Raw genomic sequence first — 23197 nt, forward strand, 5'->3', positions numbered from 1 at the left:
TCCGGCCCTAGTGAAGCTGATTTCACCTCACGTTTTTCCGGTTGCTGTATTATATATAATGAATACAGCCACGGTATCCGTCTTTGCGCCTGTTCTGGGTAGTGATTAATGCTACCCGGTTCTCACAATATCCTTTTTCTCTGTCCCTCTTCTCCTCAGGCCGGTGATTTGGGCCTGGAAACCGTCATAGGGCTGTTAGAAATTCAGCTGTATGACCTCTCACTTTCAGCTCCTTAGCCCAACTGCCATTTCTTCTCTCAGACCAGAATGGATCAAGGGGAGTCTCTGGAGCTCCCCCTTCTGGCCGGAGGTGGTAGTGCAGTTTTGCTATCTTTAATATTTGTATTTAGTGTCAGTTACTTTTTTTGTGGCAAATACCCCTAGGGGTGCCACAGATGCTATATTGAGCCACAGTACAGCATCATATTCTACATATACATTGTCATTTTGAAACATAGGAATCTGTAAATGTTCTTGTAAATTATTAATAACTGCTGCATAAAAAACGTAGGGAATGCTAAGTAAAAAAAAAAATCATCCAAGTTCTCTAGATGAAAATCAGACAATTTTTTATATGCTCTTGTGAACCTGGTGGAAATATTTTTATTTTATAGGGTATCTCTGCCTCACAAAGCAATATGCTTAGCTAATTAGGACTGACAGACTCCCTTTAAAAACCTGTATTTTATGTGAAAACGAGAATTATCTCATCTAATGAAAATTATTTCTACTCACTATAGAGCATGTTTGATTACAAATATCAGGTCAAAACTCTCAATATAAAAAAATATAATTTATTATAATTTTGCAACTATGATTTCTAGCAATATGCAAATTTAGATACAAAATAATTAATTATTGAGCAAAACAATGCAAATTTCCCACATTAACCTATACTAAACCTGTAGTAAAAGTCGTTGTATGTTTTACATTAAAAGTAAACCCCAGAGCTGTTCTATAATAAATATTCATGAATGAAAAAATTTCAAATGTTGTTTAAAGAAACTCCTCCTCAATTTCAGGAAAACTAAAAAAAACAGTGTGCATTCTCTATACAATGGATTTGCCATGAATTTCCATAAATTAATACACAGGTGAACAAAATCAAGGTATTGGGTAAATACAACAAGGCCAGTGCTATAATCAATCATGCATGAGACAGACTAATGGGCACGAAACTTCTCTCTGCAAATCATGCAAATCATGACCTAGATAAACAGTCTGTGTATATAAATGGGAAACCAAGCTGAATACCATTACCTTCATCACCATGTGGATCATACTTATCCTTGTGAGTATTGCGGCCGTGTCCGCTGAACCCAGAGGCTTTCATGGGTAAGTGCCATGTTTAACATGGGCTATGTTTACATAATAAAATATGGAGAAGGGTTTTAACATTAACATTTATTACCTTTTACTTACAGGGAGAAAGTTTTCCGGGTAACTCCACAAAGCTACAAGGATGTTGAATTCATCAGATCATTAGATAATTATGCTAAGGTATGTTCAGCTCAAATCAAGTCAAGTCAAGTCAAGTCCATACATATAGGAGGAACTTAAGAGTAACTCTGGATATATATAGACATCATCTCAATTTAGACCTAGATAAATAGTGTACAAAGAGTTAGAATTAGTGATGAGCGAATATATTCGTTACTCAAGATTTCCTGAGCACGCTCGGGGTCCTCCGAATATTTTTTAGTGCTCAGAAATTTAGTTTTCCTCTCCTCAGCTGAATGATTTACATCTGTTAGCCAGCATAAGTACATGTGGGGATTCCCTAGCAACCCCAACATGTACTTATGCTGGCTAACAGATGTAAATCATTTAGCTGCTGCCATAAAAACTAAATCTCCGGGCACTAAAAAATATTCCCGAGTGTGCTCGGGAAATCTCGAGTAACCAGTATATTCGCTCATCACTAGTTAGAATGGATAGACGGACTGTACGCATGACAAAACAGGGTAGTCCAAAAAAATGGATACATATTTCAACATGAAAAATCGGTATAAAAGCTTTATATCTAGACTATTCCCAGATATAGACAAAAAATGGAAAGCTGTAAGTCATGTTTGACTTCTGTAATCACATTGGGTGCTCAAAGTGGTCACCATTAACATCCAGACACTTCTGATTCCAGTGAATTATTGCACAAACAACTTTAGTTACAGTGTCCACTCACATTTAAATTTCATTGACTCTACTAATGACTAGGGTTGAGCGACCTTTACTTTTATAGGATCGGGTCGGGTTTCACGAAACCCGACTTTTTCAAAAGTCGGGTCGAGTGAAATCGGCCGATCCTATAAAAAAGTCGGGGTCGGGGTCGGCCGAAACCTGAAACCCAATGCAATGTATTGGGTTTCCATGGTTCCCAGGGTCTGAAGGAGCGGAAACTCTCCTTCAGGCCCTGCGATTCATATTTTAGTGTAAAATAAAGAATTAAAACAAAAAATATCGCAATACTTACCCTCTGACGCGCCCTGGTACTAACCGGGAACTTTCCTTCCTTAGAATCAGCCTTCCAGGACCTTGCGGTGACGTCGCGGCTTGTGATTGGCCGCGCGGCCGCCCATGTGACCGCTCGCGCAACCAATCACAAGCCGCGACGTCACCGCGACGTCACCGAAGGTCCTGGAAGGGCTGATTCTTAGGAAGTAAGGCTGCCGGAAAGAAGCAGGGCACGTCCGAGGGTGAGTATATTACTATTAGGTATATACTCACCCTCGGACGCACCCTGCTTCTTTCCGGCAGCCTTCCTTCCTAAGAATCAGCCCTTCCAGGACCTTCGGTGACGTCGCGGCTTGTGATTGGTCGCGCGAGCGGTCACATGGGCGGCCGCGCGGCCAATCACAAGCCGCGACGACACCGCGACGTCACCGCAAGGTCCTGGAAGGCTGATTCTAAGGAAGGAAGGTTCCCGGTTAGTACCAGGGCGCGTCAGAGGGTAAGCATTGCGATATTTTTTATTTTAATTCTTTATTTTACACTTAAATCTGAATTCCGATACCAATTCCCGATATCTTAAACATATCGGGAATCGGTATCGGAATTCCGATTCTAGATTCAAAAGATCGCCGACTTCATGGCCGACCCCACACAGGGGTCGGGTCGGGTTTCATGAAACCCGACCTTGCCAAAAGTCGGTGACTTTTGAAAATTTTCGACCCGTTTCGCTCAACCCTACTAATGACCTTTACATGGAGGATCTTAGCAATAATGTGACTACATACATCTTCCACATAGAGTAATGGTACATAATGTATTTGTCTATATTTGCCCGTATTCACATGTAAAGCGCCATGGAATAAATGGCGCTATAAAAATGTATAATAATAATAATAATAATATGGCCATCATAATTCAATTCAGGTTTTTAATAAGGGCATAAATAACCACTTATGAAGTGTGTATACATTTTTGGGGGCCACAGTAGTTCTTCAAATCTCAAATCTCATTATGGTGCAAATGTAGACTTAAAGGTAGTCAGTGTGCAGACCAGCAGGGATAGGACAGGCACCTTTGTTTCCCAAGTCAGGATTTCAGAATGCAATCTCTGTTTTCTCATTCCCTAAACTGTTACGATATCTCTAAGATGGATAATCAGTAATTTATTAGTCTTCCGTAGCAATAAAGAAAGCTGCATGGTGTTCCCTGGCAACTACAGAGTTATTATCTTGTTCAGCCATGTAATAAAGAAATTTTAAATCAAAGCACTGATTTAGTCATTTTGCAGTCTATAAAGTCTATAAATGTACTCCAACTCCTCATCTTCTCAATGTTATTTTAGGTGCCCCTTTACCTATTATACCAGACCTGGCAAAGTGGCCATATCCGGCCCTCTGGCTTTCTCAGTCCAGCGCGCGGACCGAGATAGCCGAGGGGCTGACAACAATGACCCACGGTCCGCACCATGTCTGCCCGCTCGCTGTCTCTGCTGTCTATATCCACACTGAATCTATTGGTGGATCAGCGTGTGATACAGCTGACACAATACCATCATTTAATCGTGTCAACTGTGTACTGCAGACACCGAAGGCAGGGAGAGAAGCCGAGCACCGGGGAACGGGACTGAGGGGAATGAGTATGTGGTGTTTTTTCATGTGTATGGGATGTTTTGGTGGGCATGGGGAGGCTATGGGGGTGACATGGTGCTGCATATTGAGGTGACATGGTGCTGCATATGGGGGATGACATGATGCTGCATAAGGGGGTGGCATGATGCACCTGGTGCTACATATGGGGGTGACATGCTGCACCTGGTGCTACATATGGGGGTGACATGCTGCACCTGGTGCTACATATGGGGGTGACATGCTGCATATGGTGGTGACATGCTGCACATGGTGCTGCTCATGGTGCTGGATATGGGGATGACATGCTGCACATGGGAAGGTTATGGGGTGACATGCTACACATGAGGAGGCCATGGAGGCATCATGTTGCACATAGGGAGGCTATGAATGCATCATTCTGCACTTGGAGACGCTATGGGGGCCACATGCAGTATATGGGGAGCCTATGGGGGCCTCATGTAGTGTACATGGGGAGGCTGTGTGGGGCTCATGCAGTGTATATAGGGAGGCTATTTGGGGCTCATGCAGTGTATATAGGGAGGCGGTTTGTGACTCATGCCGAGTATATAGTGAGGCTGTGTGGGGCTCATGCTGTATATGGGGAGACTCTGGGGTTCATGCTACTTATAGGGAGGCTGTGTGGGGCTCATGTTGTATATAGGGTGGCTGTAGGGGCTCATGCTGTATATGGTGAGGCTGTTTAGAGCTCATGCCACATATGGGAGAGGCTGTCGGGGCTCATGCCGCATATGGGGAGGAAGGTGTGGGGCTCATGCTGCATATGGGGGAGGCTGTGTGGGGCTCATGCCGCATATGGGGGAGGCTGTGTGGGGCTCCTGCTGCATATGGGGAGGCTGTTTGGGGCTCATTCCGCATATAAGGGGGTGTTGGGGGGCTTATATGGTATACAGAAGGAGCTGTACTTGCGTTTGCAGCGCCCCAGAGATCTGGTCGTTGCAGTAACGTTACTCTGCCACTAAGGGGAGTGATGGTACGTCTGATGGCACTAAAGGAATTCTACTGACCAGGTATCACCAGCACACATTACACTTCACACTCCGGCCACTAGGAGGAGAAAAAGGCTTTATTTATTGGGCCACTCCTCACACTGGTAAAACTAGGGGTTGGATAGGAAGTTAGAACAGAAGCTGACTGGGTTGGATTCAGGCAGCATCCCTCAGCCGGAGGTGCTGCAGGGAGAAGATTCAGGGGGGTCCCTGCCAGGCGTGGGAACCTGGCAGGTACCTAGCGAACAGAACAGAACATTACGGAACCGCGCCTGCACTACCTTGCGGCGGTATCCTAAGAAAGAAACACGAAGCGAAGGATATTGTGGAACAGTGAGAAACGAGATCAGCACAACTAGAACCAGTAGGAGTCGTGCCCCGAGAATGGCAATATCCTACTGAGGCACGTAGCCGGTGGCCGGAACACCGAGGAAGTAACTGACTCTATGCCTTACTTCAAACTCCGCAGGACAGTTAATTATAGGTTGGCTGTCTACCTTAAATTTCCTACGCAGACATAGGGGGCAACGCGTGGAGAGGGGCGTCTCTAGGGTCCCGGAAGAGCTCCGAGCCTTCCCGTCATACGGGTGCGTCCTAGCCATAACATACCTGGGGGACGAGAAACTAGAAACATCTGGAACAAAAGAGAAAGAATTAGAAAGAACTAGAATGAACGAACGAATGAGAACAGAAGTTGTGAGGACTATTCCGAATGCTCAGCAGGGTAGCACTACAACACACAGGCGCTATTGGTCTTCAGTAAAGAGGTAAAGAGACTGCAACCATGTGTCCTCGTTATTGTCTGCACCTCACACCAACACCATCCACCTTACTGGGAAGCCCTGGGGACATACTTCACCTGTGGGAAGGTATATCATCTAGCTGCCATCACATCACCCCACTGGACCCCAAGCATCGTTGGTCACCCTGATCGAACACCACAGGTGGCGTCACGAAACCTTGACAGACTCCCATCACCTTTCATTGGACGCCCCTTAGCAGGGTCACAGACCAGGTCCAGCCACTGTGACATCCCCAGAACTGAGCCAGCAGAGGACCGGTACCGAGTAAGCCGCGGCCCTGCGTCTGGGGGCGCTCCAACTTCATAAGATATATAGGGGAATGTCAGTAAACTTATGTCAGCTCAACATTAAGTGATACAATTAATATTAATATAATTATCAATAATATAATAATTATAATATATAAATATTAATATTGAGTAGAATTAATTTCGGCCTATTGGTTTGGCCCTCCACAGTAGTCACGGTCTCCCATGTGGCCCCTCGGGAAAATGTATTGCCCAGCCCTGTACTATACCCATCACCTTAGTTCTGGAGAACAGGCTATTACTGTATGCAAGTAGAAAAATAGTTTTACCTTTTGATTGAGGGCATTCAGCCACCCAAACCTTGCTCTGTACTAAGGAGTTGTAGGTCTGTGTCAGCTAACATCCCTTCCTAATCATGATCCAAGTCTTTTCTAAGTGTCAGACATTGAATTACAGTATGTCTGTCCCATAGAGCTAACAATCTTAACATAGTTTTCATTCCTTCCAGAAAAGAAATAAAATATTTTAATGTTTTCTATGGACCCTTGCCACCAAAAATTTAGCAGTAGAGGAGATCTTACCCTGGTTTTAGCTGTGTGTGTATGTATATTAGTATATATTTTAATAAATTCCATTTAAACCCCTGGACGTTTGTCTTTATGAAGTTGAATCTTACTTTTAAGAATGAACTCTGTTATTTTAGCCTTCATGCTTTCATTGTATAATGAATCTCCCTTTCATCTGTATTCAAAATCAATCTCAAAGCATCTCCGTCCTTGTACATCAGAAACAACAAACACCAAGGAACATTGAAGTCATGCATTGTAGCTTTAATTCAGGGTTTGACCGTTTCCATTGACCACATATAATTAACACTTTCTGACTTTTTTTCTAGTGGTCTATTATAATTAATTTCAGCTCGGTATAAATGAAGTACAGAGAACGTCTAAAAGGCAGTTCTTATTTATCTCAGAGTATGGCTGCCGTCACACTAGCAGTATTTGATCAGTATTTTACCTCAGTATTTGTAAGCCAAAACCAGGAGTGGAACAATTAGAGGAAAAGTATAATAGAAACATTTGCACCACTTCTGCATTTATCACCCACTCCTGATTTTGGCTTACAAATACTGATGTAAAATACTGACCAAATACTGCTAGTGTGACGGCAGCCTAAGAGTAAGTTACTTACCCAGAAGGACGAGGAGAAAACCAAGGAAAATCCTGTCTTGTACTCACAGATCTGTCCACATTAGACATAGAATGCACTACTTTACTAACTTTATCATTTTTCATAGTTAATAAAATGGTAATCTATATACATAATTGTCTAAGGGGTACTTCCGTCTGTCTGTCTGTCCTTCTGTCACGGTTATTCGTTCGCTGATTGTTCTCGGCAGCTGCCTGTCATGGCTGCCGCGACCAATCAGCGACGGCCACAGTCCGATTAGTCCCTACCCTACTCCCCTGCACTCACTGCCCGGCGCCCGCTCCGTAATCCCCTCCACTCACCGCTCACACAGGGTTAATGGCAGCGGTAACGGCCCACGGTGTAACGCACTCCGTTACCGCTGCTATTAACCCTGTGTGTCCCCAACTATTTACTATTGATGCTGCCTACACAGCATCAAGTTAAAAATAATAATAAAAAAAAAAACCTGCTATACTCACCCTCCGCCGCCTTTCTCGCTCCTCTCCAAGCTCCCGGGACCGCTCCATTGCAAGAGGTAGCTTCCGGTGAGGTCCCGTCCCAGGGCTGGTGTGCTGCAAGGACCTGCCATGACGTCACGGTCATATGACCGCAACGTCATCATAGGTCCTGCTCACACCAGCCCTGGGATGGGAGCGGAAGCTGCCGTTTGCAATGGAGCGAGAAAGGCGGCGGAGGGTGAGTATAGCAGGACTTCAACGGGCTATAGATAAGTATATGTTTTTTTTTGTCTCTATACTACGTGGCTCTGTGCTGGGCAATATACTACGTGACTGGGCAATATACTACGTGGCTCTGCTATATACTATGTGGCTGGGCAATATACCGTACTACGTGGGCTGTGCTATATAGTATGTGGCTGGGCAATATGTGACTGGGCAATATACTACGTGGCTGGGCAATATACTACGTGGCTAGGCAATATACTACGTGGCTGGGCAATATACTAGGGGGCTGGGCAATATACTACGTGGCTGGGCAATATACTACGTGGCTGGGCAATATACTATGTGGACATGCATATTCTAGAATACCCGATGTGTTAGAATCGGGCCACCATCTAGTACTTCATAATTTACTAACAGAAATAATCATTTCACTTCTGAAGACTCTTGAATATTTCTTAGTTTAAGCTTCTACTGGTGATGAGTAGTGTCTAGGTCAACTCTTCTTTAAATTACACTACAGGTTGCATTGAGAACAAGCAGATGTCCTCAGAAAGTAATTATAAGGGGTGCAGGGGTTTCAATCAGTTGCAGTCACATCTATTCCGTGCTGCATGATAGAGTCCAATGGCGCCTTTGGGATGTAGCATGCCATCAACCTTTAAAATGGTGTATAATAATTTAGGAACCCTAGAAGAAATTGCGAGAGTTGTATGTTATGACACAGGATAGACATAACACATCACAAAAGTTGGTTGGAGGCCACATACGTCTAGTCTGAATGTGACAGGAAGTATGCATATTTATCTCGCTGATGAAATTGGAAGTTCTTACAGCATGCGGTGAACACACAGTGATGATTTAGAAGTCAGCAGTCACATAAAGTGACCGTAGACTTTTGATAAAAGACTTGGAGAACCCCTTTAACTGCTTCCAAAAGGATGTGGTTGCACGGATTTAGTTAAAGCATGAGATTTTGTGAAAACACACAAGATCTTGCAGTTTCACAGTAAGGAAAGCTGTGAACGGTTGTGGGATTCCACTCTGCAAGCCGGGATGCCACAATCTGGAACTTCAGAGAGACCTTTTCTAGAATGTAGGGTCTAGGTGGCAATATGGACAAAAATCTGCATTTTTGATGTGTTATTTAGAAAAAATCATCTGCTTGTGACTGTCAACTATTTTCTTAAATGAAAATGGCAACCATAGTCTGGCGTTAGACACACTTTAATTACTTGTCTCAGGGAATCAACATCTGGAGGGGGTGTCACCTACTGCAGCAGTCATGGCTACAGTCTTCACATTTCGTATGAGAGAAAGATGGTTGCTCTGATGGATTGTGGTGTTAATGCACAGAGATCAGCAGGGGCACAATAGAGAATGATCACATTGAGAAGAGAACTTAACCCAGGGAAATATGTTGCCCACCAGCTTGTGCAATGACAATACCGTAATGGCACATGACAACTGCAGTGATCCAATGCCGCCAAAAATTGTCTGCAGTGGTGAGATGGCTTGTTATCTCTCCTATTCTCTAAATTAAGGATAGTAGGTGACCTCCAAAGCTTTACTGCTGTTGAAGCAGGGGAGTGCAATGTTTTACAGTATTGGATCAAAGATGTGCCATAGTGCCAGGTGAACACTGCACAGCCTCAGTGGTGATGCCAGTAAGTACTAGAAAAACATAACGAGTGGACATCAATTACACAGTATGTACAAATAGATGCTACAAACCCATATAGCAAACCAAACAAAGCATATATAACACAGGAAAATGAAAAAACGTAACTATATAGAATGGTTGTACTGGTGGCCAGCATCTTGGCAGAATGTTCATCATGTATCATCACAATGAATTGCATATTTTATGGTACCATATAGTATAAATTACCATTTAAATCCGTGCCAAATACACTTTGCAGCTGTATATGAATTATCTTATTTTTTCTATTCCAGCTTGACTTCTGGGTTCCAGACACTATTGAGCTTGTAAAACCAGGCAAACATGTTGACTTCCGAGCTGAAAGTCAAGTGGCCTTTGATGTTCAGGCTCTCCTTCAACAAAGTAAAATTCCCTTTGAGTAAGTTGAGTTGTCACTTTCTCAGATTCCTTTTATCAATAATACGCAATAAATTGGGATCTTTCATGTAAATCAATAGACTTTTAATATTCCACTTTTCCCAATCTAAGATAGAAGGTAAAATGTATTATTTAAAGGGGTTGTCAGACAACACCTCCTCAATCTCTACATTTCTAGTTCTAGTGCCGTTTCAACTATGACAGCACTGGCTCTTCCCGGGCTCCTGTGATGTTTTTATATTATGTAAGACCTGCAAGTAATTAGTGGCCAATTCACTGTCACTTCTTTAGGACAAAACTAACATCGAGAAGCAGTGTGAGCAGCTTCTGCTTTCTGATGTCTTCCAAATGACAGTAACAACCAACGCAATTGAGAATGAAACAGCCGCTGATTAGCTGCAGGTCTCCCGTGATCAGGAGCAAATTTCACTGGAACGGCAATATATAAGGAGGCATATAAGAGAAGGTGCTGTCTGAGTAGTGGACAAGCCCTTTAAACATATTATGGGTTTAATAACTGAGAATTTACTGAACTAAATCTATATTTTCCTTTTCTCTGAGAATCATGATTGATGACCTCGAGGAGGCCCTGGTAAAGCAGCGTGATAGCAACATTCGTGCTGTGCACAGCTATGAGAAGTACAATGATCTTGATACAGTAAGAAACTCTTGCAACATAAAAATGAAATAGCCAATTATATGTCTAATTACATCTACAAATACACTGTAAAAATAAACTAACCAGTGTTTTCTCTACAGATCAATGCTTGGTCTGCCAACATTGCTGCTCAGAACCCAGGTCTGGTGTCCCGTTCTCAGATTGGAAGCTCATATGAGGGTCGACCTCTTTACTTGCTGAAGGTAAGATACTTCTATCTATATAGCCTAATATAAGACAAAAAAGATCGCTTGGCATCTTAGCGTAGACAAATGCAATACAAGTCCAGGTAAACGGAATGCATGCAGACGATGGCTGTTTACCATACAAAGATGCTTCAATAGGTAATCGTGACCTGATGAAGCATCTCTGTATGTGTCATACACAGCTCTCTTGCAGCTTATTTTCTTTATTTAGATTTAATAAATATATTATGTTTTATGGATGAAGAGTGCCACTTTATTTTTTTACCTAAATCTATCTATATATTTCATTTGATGTGGAGCCACTATCATTAGACGTTTGTCATAGTTACTGCATGTATACATAAAAGGGGACAAGACACTGCTATTTTTAACACTTACCTCATAAGATAACGCAATAAAACATATGACTTGATAATATTGTACCAGCGATATTGGTTTGTGTATATCTACATGCATATGTACTCTTTCTTAAAATGACAGATTTCTAGATGCAAAAAATGTATTGTAAGTTGACAAGTAACTGTACAAATTCAATAGCATGAGTTGTGTTAGGAGTTAAGTTTCTGAATCATGACATCTTTCTCGTGAGCTAGTTTAAGAAAAGCTTCATCTGTAGACATATCTCTACAATTGTGCTATCACAACCCTGTTTTTCTTCTCCATGTTCCACTGATGAAAGATGTCCTTCCCATACACATCAAGTAGTTTTACCCAATTCTTTTGTCATTGGAGCACCCTTGATGATAAAATATTTTCCTCTGGGTGCCATAAAGGCTAAGTCATGCACTGTACTCTGCTCCCTCTACCGTTTTAACCAAACCCTGGGAGAATTCAGCATCACCCCTAATACAAAATAATGGTAGATGAAAGAATCACATACAGTCCATTCATACAATCAGATACAGCTCTACTTAAATGTAAAGATTGTCTAGGCCTACATGTAACCACTTACATTTCCTTCATATGGTGATGGTCAAATCTGTTTCATTCTATTCTTAAAGATCGGAAAGAGTGGATCAAACAAGAAGGCAATCTTCATTGACTGTGGATCTCATGCAAGAGAATGGATCTCCCCTGCTTTCTGCCAGTGGTTTGTGAAGGACGTAAGAGCTCATGGATACATAGTTACACAGGTTGAAAATAGACCTAGATCCATCAATATCAATCTTCCTCCACCAATTATACATTTTGTCACTAAATTAACACAATGTTAGTTGTGTACTGAGGAAACAATCCAGTTCGTTACTACCTCCTATAACAGGGCATTCCACAGTCTGACTGCTCTAACTGTAAAGAACCTTTTCCCACTTAACTGTCGGAATCACCTTTCTTCCACTCCTAATGAGTGCCCCCTGATCCTTAGTATAGTTTTTGGAAGGAATAAGACATGTGCCAGTCCTTTGTACTGACCACAAATATACAGTCTTTAGACGTGTAAATGAGATCTCCCCTGAGGCGTCTTATTTCTAAGCTAAACAAGCCAATCTTTTCCAATCTCTCATCACATGAGAGGCCTTCCATCCCTTGTAATAATCCAGTTGCCCGTCTTTAACCCTCCGTCAGGAACAATATTCGCACTGACTCGTAATGGAACAATGTGCCTGTCAAGCGCAGGTTAGAAAAATGCCTAGGATATCTAATTTTCTCAATTTCAGTGATCTAAAAGTGATCATAGACCTTCATAGGGATATAATAAAAGAGACTACACATTATCAGCTGCAAAACAAACCCATTTACTCAACAGAAAAGTAATAACTTTGATATACACAAATTTCAAAACTCCTGAGAAGCACACTTTCATTTGTAAGAAAATCTGCCTTATTTATGTGAAATATCCACAAACCTTTCTCTATCCATTTATAAAACAAGCTAAATAAACAATAGTAATGACTAAAAATATTACATACCAACCTTATAAAGTGTAATGTGTTCGGGATCAATGAGCCTGAGAAGCCAGCACAGCTATATCTTCCTTCCTGAAGCTCTGCAGACCAACTGTGGTATCAGGTTTCACACAGCAGCTAGAGCCAGGAGACTATCTAGAGGGAGGAGGTTTCCTGAAAATCTGGTGAGAACGGAGAAATGAAAGTAGAAGAGCTGCGCCTGTCAGATCCATTGTTGACAGAGGGTTAAACTGACTCTAACTTCTGAATATCCTTTTTAAAATGTAGAGTCCTATACGGATCCCATATTCTAAATGTGGCCTCACCAGTGATTTATAAAAAGGTAACAACACAGTATGCTGTGATCGCAGTATTTTATCTCTCATTTTATACATCCTCAAAAACCTTATTTGCTTTTGCGGCTGCTGCTTGACATTGAGTACTGACAATGAGTACTGCTGCTCAACTTACTTGTAACCAGAATCCCCAAGTCCTTCTTCTGTTCTGTAGCCTGAGCATACTGCCATTTAATGTACAGTACAGACCAAAAGTTTGGACACACCTTCTCATTTAAAGATTTTTCAGTATTTCCATGACTATGAAAATTGTACATTCACGCTGAAGGCATCAAAACTATGAATTAACACATGTGGAATTATATACTTAACAAAAAAGTGTGAAACAACTGAACATATATGTCTTATATTATAGGTTCTTCAAAGTAGCCACCTTTTGCTTTGATGACTGCTTTGCACACTCTTGGCATTCTCTTGATGGGCTTCAAGAGGTAGTCACCGGAAATGGTTTTCACTTCACAGGTGTGCCCTGTCAGGTTTAATAAGTGGGATTTCTTGCCTTAAAAATGGGGTTGGGACCATCAGTTGTGTTGAGCAGAAGTCTGGTGGATACACAGCTTTGTATTATGGCAAGAAAAAAGCAGCTAAGTAAAGAAAAACAAGTGGCCATCATTACTTTAAGAAATGAAGGTCAGCCAGTCCGAAAAATTGGGAAAACTTTGAAAGTGTCCCCAAGTGCAGTGGCAAAAATCATCAAGCGCTACAAATAAACTGGCTCACATGAGGACAGTCCCAGGAAAGGAAGACCAAGAATCACCTCTGCTTCTGAGGATAAGTTTATGGGGTTCACCAGCCTCAGAAATCGCAGGTTAACAGCAGCTCAGATTAGAGACCTGGTCAATGCCACAGAGAGTTCTAGCAGCAGACACATCTCTACAACAACTGTTAAGAGGAGACTTTGTGCAGCAGGCCTTCATGGTAAAATAGCTGCTAGGAAACCACTGCTAAGGACAGGCAACAAGCAGAAGAGACTTGTTTGGGCTAAAGAACACCTAGAATGGACATTAGACCAGTGGAAATCTGTGCTTTGGTCTGATGAGTCCAAATTTGAGATCTTTGGTTCCAACCACTGTGTCTTTGTGCGATGCAGAAACGGTGAACGGATGGAGTCTACGTGCCTGGTTCGTTCCCAGTGTGAAACATGGAGGAGGAGGTGTTATGGTGTGGGGGTGCTTTGCTGGTGACACTGTTGGGGATTTATTCAAAATTGAAGGCATACTGAACCAGCATGGCTACCACAGCATCTTGCAGCGGCAGGCTATTCCATCCAGTTTGCGTTTATTTGGACCATCATTTATTTTTCAACAGACAATGACCCCAAACATACCTCCAGGCTATATTAGGGCTATTTGACTAAGAAGGAGAGTGATGGGGTGCTACGTCAGATGACCTGGCCTCCACAGTCACCAGACCTGAACCCAATCGAGATGGTTTGGGGTGAACTGGACCGCAGAGTGAAGGCAAAAGGGCCAACAAGTGCTGAGTGTCTCTGGGAACTCCTTCAAGATTGTTGGAAGACCATTCCCGGTGACTACCTCTTGAAGCTCATCAAGAGGATACCAAGAGTGTGCAAAGCAGTCATCAAAGCAAAAGGTGGCTACTTTGAAGAACCTAGAATATTAGACATTTTTACTTGTTTCACACTTTTTTGTTAAGTATACAATTCCACATGTGTTAATTCATAGTTTTGATGCCTTCAGTGTGAATGTACAATTTTCATAGTCATGAAAATACAGAAAAATCTTTAAATGAGAAGGTGTCCAAACTTTTCGTCTGTACTGTATATGAAGCAATGGGATTACTCCGTCCCGCTTCCTGTCATTTAGCCAATTCCTTGCCCATCTGCATATAGTTTCCCCAGTCCTTGCTTCTGTAGCTTCAGTATAAGACTGTTATATGATACAGAATCAAATGCCTTTGAAAATTCAAGATAAATCACATTAGCCGCATTACCAACATCGCAACATCATGTTTCTTAAACGAGTTCTCAAGTGAAAACAAGATTTTAGCTATCCAAAGGGAAGGATGATAATGTATTGTTCAGTAGGACCACCGTCGATTAACCCAAATGGGGAACTTTTATCCCTGTTAGAAGGGAGCATTAGTGCAAGAGTCCAACCACCACTTCATTCATTCTTTATGGGGCTACCGGAGAAAGATGAGTGCAGAGATCTGCAGCCACATATGGAATGAATGAGTGGCAGTCAAGCACGCACACTACTGCTTCATTTTAATGGAGATAAAAGTACACTGTTCTTCCAATCAATGGGGGCTCTAGTGGTCGAGACCCCCATAAATCATCTAGTAATCACTGCAAGACCTCTAACTGCAGTATATCTATATATTGTAATCTCTATGTATCTCATGAAAATAAGTGAACCTTTAGCATTAACTATAAAGCATTACATTTGTTCAGCACACCACATACTGCACATGTACATATAAAATGCTTAAAGAACAATTGTCACCTTCAGCATATCATTGAAGCTAATCCAGCTTGGTAGTGCAGCCCTCCTCATAGACTGCATGTCTTTTTCATTCTCAAAATGGCAGTTATTGATTGAAGAGCCAGTTGAAAAACAACGCATGTAGAAAAGCTGTTTTTCAGTAGGGAAAGATTGATGTACAGGTGTGGTCACATGCTCCTCCATCAAATGTACTTTGGAGAAGAGAGTTTCTGAGTAACAAGTTGGCATTTCCTTGGTGGTGGAGCCAAAAGTGTCACAACATCAAGTTTCCTGCTCATCTATTCAAGAAAATATAAAGTGGGCAACCCCTATTTAATTTTCTTCATAGGCTGTTGAATCTTATGGTGTCAATTCACAAGTGACCAACCTCCTTAACAATCTGGATTTCTACGTCCTTCCAGTCTTGAATGTTGATGGCTATGTGTACACCTGGTCCTCAGTAAGTAACTAAGCACATAAGAATGGAGCTAACTTTGAGTCACTGAAATCTGCCAGAATTGTAATATATTTGGAATTATTTTCTATAGGACCGTATGTGGAAAAAGACTCGATCCATTAACAAAAATAGTTCCTGCATTGGAACTGATCTCAACAGAAACTTTGATGCTAAATGGTGCAGTAAGTGCAGTTCTTCCTTTTGTGAAGAGGTCTTCTATTTTATACACATATAGCAGTACCCTGCCCAGATGTTGCAGTGGACATTTTGCTGCTGAGCATCACCTAGTGTAATAAGGTGATTATTGAAATCAATGGATATTCATTCTATGCCTTGAGAGCAGTGGACAAGCGAACAGAACTTCGGTATCAAGATCTACAATAATCAAGGCTCTTGTCTTTAGTACTAGAGTTGAGCGACCTTGACCTTTTTAGAGTCGAGCCAGGTTTCGCGAAACCCGACTATCTCAAAAGTCGAGTCGAGTGGAATCGGCCGATTATCGCGAAAAGTCGGGGATCGACCGAAACACGAAACCCAATGCAAGTCAATGGGGGAGCATAGTCGGCAGTGAGTAGAGGCCAGGAAAACATGTACAGAGCCCATTGTATTGGCAAAAACATCCATTCTTGCTACTGAAGCTTGTCAATCGTAATTTAGCTTATAATAATTGTAAGGCATTTGAAATTGGGGGTCATTTGGCTAAAGTTGTGGGGGTTAGGGCTGGTTCAAGCAATCAGTGGGCCCAGGACATCTGGACCACGTCACGGCAGTGGAGCAGGGAGAGGTAAGTATTTCAACTTTGCAAGTGCTGTGATCCTGAGCAAGCAGGGGGGACCCACTCGTTGGCATTGGCACTGGCACAGGGCCCCTCAAAGTACAGCGGTGTGTTTTCACGGCGGGGGCGCCTCCCACCGGCAGCAACACTTTTGCGTACTATGAGAAGCCCTGTGCCAGTGACGTCGCCAACGAGTATTCCTCCCCCTACCTGATGAAGGAACCTGCACCTTCATCTGCACCTTCCTCTTTGTCCCCGTGTAAGGTGGTATGGTATGTGGGAAGGGGGACCTGACTTTCAGCAGGGTCACAATCTTGCAGTGTAGCGTGCACGGGGAATGTTGCGTTATGGGTCAATGTACCAGCAGACTCATCTATCACTGGCTGGGCAATGGGCAGGATGAGGGGGAAACAGATATGGGCCCAAAGAATAAAGTGGGCTAAATGCAGTTCAAAATTGGTAACAGGACTAACCAGGGGGTATTGCTTTGTTCAGTGGAGGACAACTGGAATGAGAGGCTGACACAGAGAGTAGGCCCAAATCAGTAAGTATTCTAAATGCAGTTCAAAATTGTCAACAGTAGTAAACCGGCGGCACAGCTTTGTTCACAGTAGGAGAACAGCAAGGAGCGGCAGACACAGATAGAAGGCCCCAACCCAACTAGTAGGCCTAATGCAGTGTTGTTTTCAACAACTACTTAAGAAGAGCCAGAAGATCGAAGCAATGGAGACGAAACCTGGGGAACACCTTGGAGTGGAACACACCGTCTCTACACTCCATACCCAATTAGTAGGCCTAATGCAGTGTTGTTTTCAACAACTACTAAAGTAGAGCCAGAAGATCGAAGAAATGGAGACTGGAGAGGAAACCTGGGGAACACCTTGGAGTGGAACACACCGTCTCTACACCCAATACCCAATTTGTAGGCCTAATGCAGTGTTGTTTTCAACAACTACTAAACGAGAGTCAGAAGATCGAAGCAATGTAGACGAAACCTGGGGAACACCTTGGAGTGGAACACACCGTCTCTACACCCCATACCCAATTTGTAGGTCTAATGCAGTGTAGTTTTCAACAACTACTAAACGAGAGTCAGAAGATCGAAGCAATGGAGAGGAAACCTGGGGAACACCTTGGAGTGGAACACACCGTCTCTACACCCCATACCCAATTTGTAGGCCTAATGCAGTTTAGTTTTCAACAACTACTAAACGAGAGTCAGAAGATTGAAGCAATGGCGAGGAAACCTGGGGAACACCTTGGAGCGGCAGACACCGTTAGTAGGCCCTACCGAAGTAGTAGCCCCAATGCAGTTTTCAAATTCCTAGAGGCTGAAAACCAGACTATTGACGCTCAGCTTTTTTCAAAGGAGGACAGCTGTATTGAGTGGCGCAGACAGACACAGGTAGTAGGCCTTAAACCAAAAATGTGGCTCAATGCAGTTTAAAAAAGGTTACAGGGGTACACAGGCAGCATTGGTCTGGTCAGTGGAGGACAATTTCAATTATGGACCACAGACAGACATTGTACGCCTACTATTAAAAAAAGGATGCTCTATGCAATAAAAAATAGGTTCCAGGGGTCCACGGGCAGCAGTGGTGTGGTCAGTGGAGGAGTATTGGAAGGAGGGACCGCAGACAGGCGTAGTAGGCCTAGCATAACAAAATTAGGCTGTAGGCACTTTAAAATAGGTTCCAGGGGTACACGGGCAGCAGTGGTGTGGTCAGCGGAGGACAATTTGAATTAGGGACTGCAGACAGACTTTGTAGGCTGTCCCCTGTGGACCATGCATCCAACACATTAACCCAGTGCGCCATAATGGACACGTAACTTTTTGTGGACATGCCTACTGTTCCATGCGTCTCTTGTCAGGTGCACCTTTCTACTGTTTGATTGCCTGAGTGCTATGACAATGCAGACTTTTTCATGCCGGTGGAGGGCTGGGATGGCTTTTCTCACAAAAGAAGTGTCGACTGGGTAGCTTGAACCGTGGTACAGCGTAGTTCATCTGGGCTTTATAAATATAAAACAAAGAAAAAAAGTAGGCTCCATGCACTTTCAGCTGGGTTCCAGGGGTACACAGGCAGCAGTGGTCTGGTCAGTGGAGGACTAGTGGAAGGAGGGACCGCAGACAGGCTTCGAAGGCCTAACATAATAAAATTGGGCTGTAGGCACTTTAAAATTGGTTTCAGGGGTACACGAGCAGCAGTGGTCTGGTCAGTGGAGGACAAGTGTAAGGAGGGACCGCAGACAGGCGTAGTAGGCCTAACATAATAAAATATGACTGTAGGCACTTTAAAATTGGTTCCAGGGGTACACAGGCAGCAGTGGTCTGGTCAGTGGAGGCCTAGTGGAAGGAGGGACCGCAGACAGGCGTAGTAGGCCTAACATAATAAAATATGGCTGTAGGCACTTTAAAATTGGTTCCAGGGGTACACGAGCAGCAGTGGTGTGGTCAGCGGAGGACAATTTGAATTAGGGACTGCAGACAGACTTTGTAGGCTGTCCCCTGTGGACCATGCATCCAACACATTAACCCAGTGCGCCGTAATGGACACGTAACTTTTTGTGGACATGACTACTGGTCCATGCGTCTCTTGTCAGGTGCACCTTTCTACTGTTTGATTGCCTGAGTGCTATGACAATGCAGACTTTTTCATGCCGGTGGAGAGCTGGGATGGCTTTTCTCACAAAAGAAGTGTCGACTGGGTAGCTTGAACCGTGGTACAGCGTAGTTCATCTGGGCTTTATAAATATAATACAAAGAAAAAAAGTTGGCTCCATGCACTTTCAGCTGGGTTCCAGGGGTACACGGCCAGCATTGGTCTGGGCAGTGGAGAACTATTGGAAGGATGGACCGCAGACAGGCTTAGAAGGCCTAACATAATAAAATTGGGCTGTAGGCACTTTAAAATTGGTTCCAGGGGTACACGGGCAGCAGTGGTCTGGTCAGTGGAGGACAAGTGTAAGGAGGGACCGCAGACAGGCGTAGTAGGCCTAACATAATAAAATATGGCTGTAGGCACTTTAAAATTGGTTCCAGGGGTACACGGCCAGCAGTGGTCTGGTCAGTGGAGGACAAGTGTAAGGAGGGACCGCAGACAGGCGTAGTAGGCCTAACATAATAAAATATGGCTGTAGGCACTTTAAAAATGGTTCCAGGGGTACACGGGCAGCAGTGGTCTGGTCAGTGGAGGACAAGTGTAAGGAGGGACCGCAGACAGGCGTAGTAGGCCTAACATAATAAAATATGGCTGTAGGCACTTTAAAATTGGTTCCAGGGGTACACGGGCAGCAGTGGTCTGGTCAGTGGAGGCCTAGTGGAAGGAGGGACCGCAGACAGGCGTAGTAGGCCTAACATAATAAAATTGGGCTGTAGGCACTTTAAAATTGGTTCCAGGGGTACACGGGCAGCAGTGGTCTGGTCAGTGGAGGCCTAGTGGAAGGAGGGTCCGCAGACAGGCGTAGTAGGCCTAACATAATAAAATATGGCTGTAGGCACTTTAAAATAGGTTCCAGGGGTACACGGGCAGCAGTGGTGTGGTCAGCGGAGGACAATTTGAATTAGGGACTGCAGACAGACTTTGTAGGCTGTCCCCTGTGGACCATGCATCCAACACATTAACCCAGTGCGCCATAATGGACACGTAACTTTTTGTGGACATGCCTACTGTTCCATGCGTCTCTTGTCAGGTGCACCTTTCTACTGTTTGATTGCCTGAGTGCTATGACAATGCAGACTTTTTCATGCCGGTGGAGGGCTGGGATGGCTTTTCTCACAAAAGAAGTGTCGACTGGGTAGCTTGAACCGTGGTACAGCGTAGTTCATCTGGGCTTTATAAATATAAAACAAAGAAAAAAAGTAGGCTCCATGCACTTTCAGCTGGGTTCCAGGGGTACACAGGCAGCAGTGGTCTGGTCAGTGGAGGACTAGTGGAAGGAGGGACCGCAGACAGGCTTCGAAGGCCTAACATAATAAAATTGGGCTGTAGGCACTTTAAAATTGGTTTCAGGGGTACACGAGCAGCAGTGGTCTGGTCAGTGGAGGACAAGTGTAAGGAGGGACCGCAGACAGGCGTAGTAGGCCTAACATAATAAAATATGACTGTAGGCACTTTAAAATTGGTTCCAGGGGTACACAGGCAGCAGTGGTCTGGTCAGTGGAGGCCTAGTGGAAGGAGGGACCGCAGACAGGCGTAGTAGGCCTAACATAATAAAATATGGCTGTAGGCACTTTAAAATTGGTTCCAGGGGTACACGAGCAGCAGTGGTGTGGTCAGCGGAGGACAATTTGAATTAGGGACTGCAGACAGACTTTGTAGGCTGTCCCCTGTGGACCATGCATCCAACACATTAACCCAGTGCGCCGTAATGGACACGTAACTTTTTGTGGACATGACTACTGGTCCATGCGTCTCTTGTCAGGTGCACCTTTCTACTGTTTGATTGCCTGAGTGCTATGACAATGCAGACTTTTTCATGCCGGTGGAGAGCTGGGATGGCTTTTCTCACAAAAGAAGTGTCGACTGGGTAGCTTGAACCGTGGTACAGCGTAGTTCATCTGGGCTTTATAAATATAATACAAAGAAAAAAAGTTGGCTCCATGCACTTTCAGCTGGGTTCCAGGGGTACACGGCCAGCATTGGTCTGGGCAGTGGAGAACTATTGGAAGGATGGACCGCAGACAGGCTTAGAAGGCCTAACATAATAAAATTGGGCTGTAGGCACTTTAAAATTGGTTCCAGGGGTACACGGGCAGCAGTGGTCTGGTCAGTGGAGGACAAGTGTAAGGAGGGACCGCAGACAGGCGTAGTAGGCCTAACATAATAAAATATGGCTGTAGGCACTTTAAAATTGGTTCCAGGGGTACACGGCCAGCAGTGGTCTGGTCAGTGGAGGACAAGTGTAAGGAGGGACCGCAGACAGGCGTAGTAGGCCTAACATAATAAAATATGGCTGTAGGCACTTTAAAAATGGTTCCAGGGGTACACGGGCAGCAGTGGTCTGGTCAGTGGAGGACAAGTGTAAGGAGGGACCGCAGACAGGCGTAGTAGGCCTAACATAATAAAATATGGCTGTAGGCACTTTAAAATTGGTTCCAGGGGTACACGGGCAGCAGTGGTCTGGTCAGTGGAGGCCTAGTGGAAGGAGGGACCGCAGACAGGCGTAGTAGGCCTAACATAATAAAATTGGGCTGTAGGCACTTTAAAATTGGTTCCAGGGGTACACGGGCAGCAGTGGTCTGGTCAGTGGAGGCCTAGTGGAAGGAGGGTCCGCAGACAGGCGTAGTAGGCCTAACATAATAAAATATGGCTGTAGGCACTTTAAAATTGGTTCCAGGGGTACACGGGCAGCAGTGGTCTGGTCAGTGGAGGACTAGTGGAAGGAGGGACCGCAGACAGGCTTTGAAGGCCTAACATAATAAAATTGGGCTGTAGGTACTTTAAAATTGGTTCCAGGGGTACACGGGCAGCAGTGGTCTGGTCAGTGGAGGACAAGTGTAAGGAGGTACCGCAGACAGGCGTAGTAGGCCTAACATAATAAAATATGGCTGTAGGCACTTTAAAATTGGTTCCAGGGGTACACAGGCAGCAGTGGTCTGGTCAGTGGAGGACAAGTGTAAGGAGGGACCGCAGATAGGCGTAGTAGGCCTAACATAACAAAATTGGGCTGTAGGCACTTTAAAATTGGTTCCAGGGGTACACGGGCAGCAGTAGACAGGTCAGTGGAGGACAAGTGTAAGGAGGGACCGCAGACAGGCGTAGTAGGCCTAACATAATAAAATATGGCTGTAGGCACTTTAAAATTGGTTCCAGGGGTACACGGGCAGCAGTGGTCTGGTCAGTGGAGGCCTAGTGGAAGGAGTGACCGCAGACAGGCGTAGTAGGCCTAACATAATAAAATTGGGCTGTAGGCACTTTAAAATTGGTTCCAGGGGTACACGGGCAGCAGTGGTCTGGTCAGTGGAGGCCTAGTGGAAGGAGGGACCGCAGACAGGCGTATTAGGCCTAACATAATAAAATATGGCTGTAGGCACTTTAAAATTGGTTCCAGGGGTACACGGGCAGCAGTGGTCTGGTCAGTGGAGGACAAGTGTAAGGAGGGACCGCAGACAGGCATAGTAGGCCTAACATAATAAAATATGGCTGTAGGCACTTTAAAATTGGTTCCAGGGGTACACGGGCAGCAGTGGTCTGGTCAGTGGAGGACAAGTGTAAGGAGGGACCGCAGACAGGTGTAGTAGGCCTAACATAAAAAAATTGGGCTGTAGGCACTTTAAAATTGGTTCCAGGGGTATACGGGCAGCAGTGGTCTGATCAGTGGAGG

The 23197-nt window shown here is 44.1% G+C and overlaps 1 protein-coding gene across 1 annotated transcript in view; it reads left to right on the forward strand.

The window, feature by feature from the left end:
* Window positions 1-1240: 1240 nt before the first annotated feature.
* Window positions 1241-23197, forward strand: part of LOC138680865 (carboxypeptidase B-like) — a 56127-nt gene continuing 34170 nt past the window's right edge. Inside the window, exons 1-8 of the mRNA XM_069768087.1 lie at window positions 1241-1335; window positions 1425-1500; window positions 9965-10089; window positions 10650-10746; window positions 10848-10949; window positions 11954-12055; window positions 15988-16098; window positions 16187-16277. Coding sequence (XP_069624188.1) covers window positions 1271-1335; window positions 1425-1500; window positions 9965-10089; window positions 10650-10746; window positions 10848-10949; window positions 11954-12055; window positions 15988-16098; window positions 16187-16277 — 769 coding nt within the window. The 5' untranslated portion in view covers window positions 1241-1270. The remainder of the gene's footprint in view (window positions 1336-1424; window positions 1501-9964; window positions 10090-10649; window positions 10747-10847; window positions 10950-11953; window positions 12056-15987; window positions 16099-16186; window positions 16278-23197) is intronic.

The sequence above is a fragment of the Ranitomeya imitator genome, chromosome 5, assembly GCF_032444005.1.
Source record: "Ranitomeya imitator isolate aRanImi1 chromosome 5, aRanImi1.pri, whole genome shotgun sequence".
Taxonomy (NCBI): Eukaryota; Metazoa; Chordata; class Amphibia; order Anura; family Dendrobatidae; genus Ranitomeya; species Ranitomeya imitator.